General features: G+C 36.7%; 1 protein-coding gene across 1 annotated transcript in view; it reads left to right on the forward strand.

Moving 5' to 3' along the window:
- The window catches only part of loxa (lysyl oxidase a), an 8,689-nt gene extending 6,553 nt beyond the window's left edge, over positions 1–2,136 (forward strand). Inside the window, exons 5-7 of the mRNA XM_014003809.1 lie at positions 747–842; positions 989–1,104; positions 1,188–2,136. Coding sequence (XP_013859263.1) covers positions 747–842; positions 989–1,104; positions 1,188–1,194 — 219 coding nt within the window. The 3' untranslated portion in view covers positions 1,195–2,136. The remainder of the gene's footprint in view (positions 1–746; positions 843–988; positions 1,105–1,187) is intronic.
- The last annotated feature ends 241 nt before the right edge of the window (positions 2,137–2,377 follow it).

The following is a 2,377-nucleotide window of genomic DNA, read 5'->3' on the forward strand; positions in this document are numbered from 1 at the left end:
TTGCTAACAGAGCTGACTGTTGTATTAAGAAGCAGACAAGTTCATGAAAACTCATGAATGGAGATAAAACAGACGTTTCGCATGGAGGAATTTAACTGATAAAATCTGTGGAGCTCCAGGACCGATTGTGGATAAATAACGTCAGGTGACGGGTTTCTGACTTTGTCCACTCTAGCGGGAAGAAACCCCACGCAGTGACGTTTGCTGCAGTGGGAGGGGTTTCCCAGGTGCTCGGCACGGTGCATCTCTGGGGCCATGAAAGGTGTGTGCAAAAACAAATGCCGAACAACCACGTGACCGCACATCGACCGGTCGGCATCACAGCGAGTATGTTTCAGGCTTTATAGGAAAACATTAGCAGCATTAGCAACGTTAGCAGCTGCTTTTGTCTCAGGATGATGGTTTCGTAACAAGAGCCAAGCACCAACGACAAACACTGCGTTCCATTCCAAACCACTTAAATGTAAACTTCAACATTTAAGGTTTAACCTTTACATTTAGACTTAGGATTTAATATTTGCATATATTTGTTTAACATTTAAATGTAACATTCAGCAAAAGTTTGCAAAACAAAAGAACAGAGCAAAATAACAATAAAATGTTAGATTTTTTTTAAACTAGGACTTTAAATTTAGAAAGTGAGCCAAATGATGAAAATGTTTTTTTAACAATTCGCCCCATATTTTCCATGTAGAACTGAGAGTTTATTAACGTTGTGTTTTATATGGATGTTGTCGGACATGCAGGGCCTGAGTCCAGGATGTTATGACACATACAACGCAGACATCGACTGCCAGTGGATCGACATCACAGATGTGAAACCAGGACAGTACACCCTCAAGGTTTCTAACAAACAACTTCTTTTCTAAGATGATAAATGTATTTTACTGAAACAAAATGTAAAATTCCATTGTGCTAATGATTGTGTTTAATAATTTTGTTTTTTAGGCTGCTCAGGTTCACGTCTCTTTGTGTTTTGTCTTCACAGATAAGTGTGAATCCATACTATCAGGTACCAGAATCAGACTACAGCAATAATATTGTGCGCTGTGACGTCCGCTACACTGGGAGCTACGCCTACGTGTCAGGTTGTCACATGTCGACGTAAGTATCTTACACGACACGACATGTTTACCATCATTGCATCTCTCATTAATGCTCATGATGTTTTGTTTTATATATTTCAGATATTAAGAAGCAACAAATCGACAGAAAGTCTGCAGCTCTGGAAACGACAATGAGGACTGCCTGCAGGGACGTGCAAGATCACATGAAATAAGAAGATATTAAATATTCATATGGTGCCAGGGGAAAAAAACTGACAAATAATACAAATACCTCTAGTAGTAGCAGATCTTTTTTCTTTGTTTCTTGGAGAGAGCGGTTTAATTCTTCTCACTACGAAGTTTATTTACATTGTTTTTCATTTCTTAACAAAATAATTCTGTGCACTTGCATTTTAAGACACATAAGGAGTTAAAACCAAAAAGTTTATAAAGAAAACTTAAAATAAAACATTATTAAATCTATACTCAGCTGATCAAACTGTTCAAAAGCTTTTGATAGAACTTGCACAAAAAAGTTTTCTAAAATTGTTTTGTCTATTTTAAAATACTTTCCTTTATCTTTGTTTCCTATAAATTTTCTTTTTCACAAACACAGATTTATGTTTTTCTGCAGTTATGACTTCAAGTGTGTAAATGTTTCCTCGAACAGTACTGAAGTGATGTTTTCAGCAGACTCTTGGTGCTATTCTGACTTTGGACTTCTGCATGGAAATAAAATCTGTATCCCCTGTTTTCCTTCAACCTCACCAGAACATTCTGACTTCACAGCTGGTTTTATAATGCAGGTTTGCCTGATGATCCAATTGTGTCAAAAGACCTGTTATAGTACCATCCTGTTGTACTAATAAAAATCTCTGGTAACATACGTATATGTACGTCTTACCAAAATGTTCCCTGGGTTGACACATTTCCTCAGGAGCCACGGTGAACGTGTTGCTAAAGTTTTTACAGCTCATCAGGCCTATGATGCAATGAGTCTTTACTAACTTCTTGTTTAAGTCGACACTCACAGATTGTACATACGTGTGTCATGACTTTAAATAAAGGCACAAAAGCTGAAGACATGAAATTATGTTCATTTGTTGTCAAATATTTAATAATGTTTAGACACAATTTTAAGGTGTGTTACTCATAAACTAAATTTATCAGTGAGCAGTGCAGTATCATTAGCAGCATTAGTACTATTACTAGTACTGCTGCTACTAATACTACTACTATTATTGCTACCACTACTTCTGCTTTAATAAAAAACATAATATTACTACTGCTGCTGCTGCTGCTGCTGCTACTACTACTACTACTACTACTAC

Source organism: Austrofundulus limnaeus, unplaced genomic scaffold, assembly GCF_001266775.1.
Source record: "Austrofundulus limnaeus strain Quisiro unplaced genomic scaffold, Austrofundulus_limnaeus-1.0 Scaffold20, whole genome shotgun sequence".
Classification (NCBI taxonomy): domain Eukaryota; kingdom Metazoa; phylum Chordata; class Actinopteri; order Cyprinodontiformes; family Rivulidae; genus Austrofundulus; species Austrofundulus limnaeus.